Source organism: Eimeria mitis, genomic scaffold, assembly GCF_000499745.2.
Source record: "Eimeria mitis Houghton genomic scaffold, Emh_scaff7965, whole genome shotgun sequence".
Lineage (NCBI taxonomy): Eukaryota > Apicomplexa > Conoidasida > Eucoccidiorida > Eimeriidae > Eimeria > Eimeria mitis.
In genome coordinates, this window is record NW_013575853.1 from 970 (window position 1) to 1,264 (window position 295).

The 295-nt window shown below is 57.3% G+C and overlaps 1 protein-coding gene across 1 annotated transcript in view; it reads right to left on the reverse strand.

Annotated features, from left to right (window-relative positions):
* EMH_0093360 (chemotaxis protein, putative) overlaps window positions 1-208 on the reverse strand; it is a gene marked incomplete at both ends in the record, with an annotated part of 1,098 nt that extends 890 nt beyond the window's left edge. The window contains one exon of the mRNA XM_013501972.1: window positions 30-208. Within this exon, the coding sequence (XP_013357426.1) occupies window positions 30-208 (179 nt within the window). The remainder of the gene's footprint in view (window positions 1-29) is intronic.
* Window positions 209-295: the final 87 nt, after the last annotated feature.

Below are 295 nucleotides of genomic sequence, written 5' to 3' on the forward strand. Positions count from 1 at the left end.
GGGTTTAGGGTTTAGGGTTTAGGGTTTACTTTCTTTTGATGGTGTGTGGTATCTCGTGGTCTTTGGGGCCCCTGGGGGGCCCCCCCGGCTGCTGCTGCTGCAGCAGCGCATGCGGCTGCTCCCAGCGTCTGTGTTTATATAGAGAGGGGTCGTGCTGCTGCTCTTTGCGGGGCCTTTCTGGATCGTATACAGGGACAAAGTGAGGCATTGGCGAGGGTTTAGGGTTTAGGGTTTAGTAGGGTTTAGGGTTTAGGGTTTAGGGTTTAGGGTTTGGGGGGAGGGGGGGGAGGGGGGG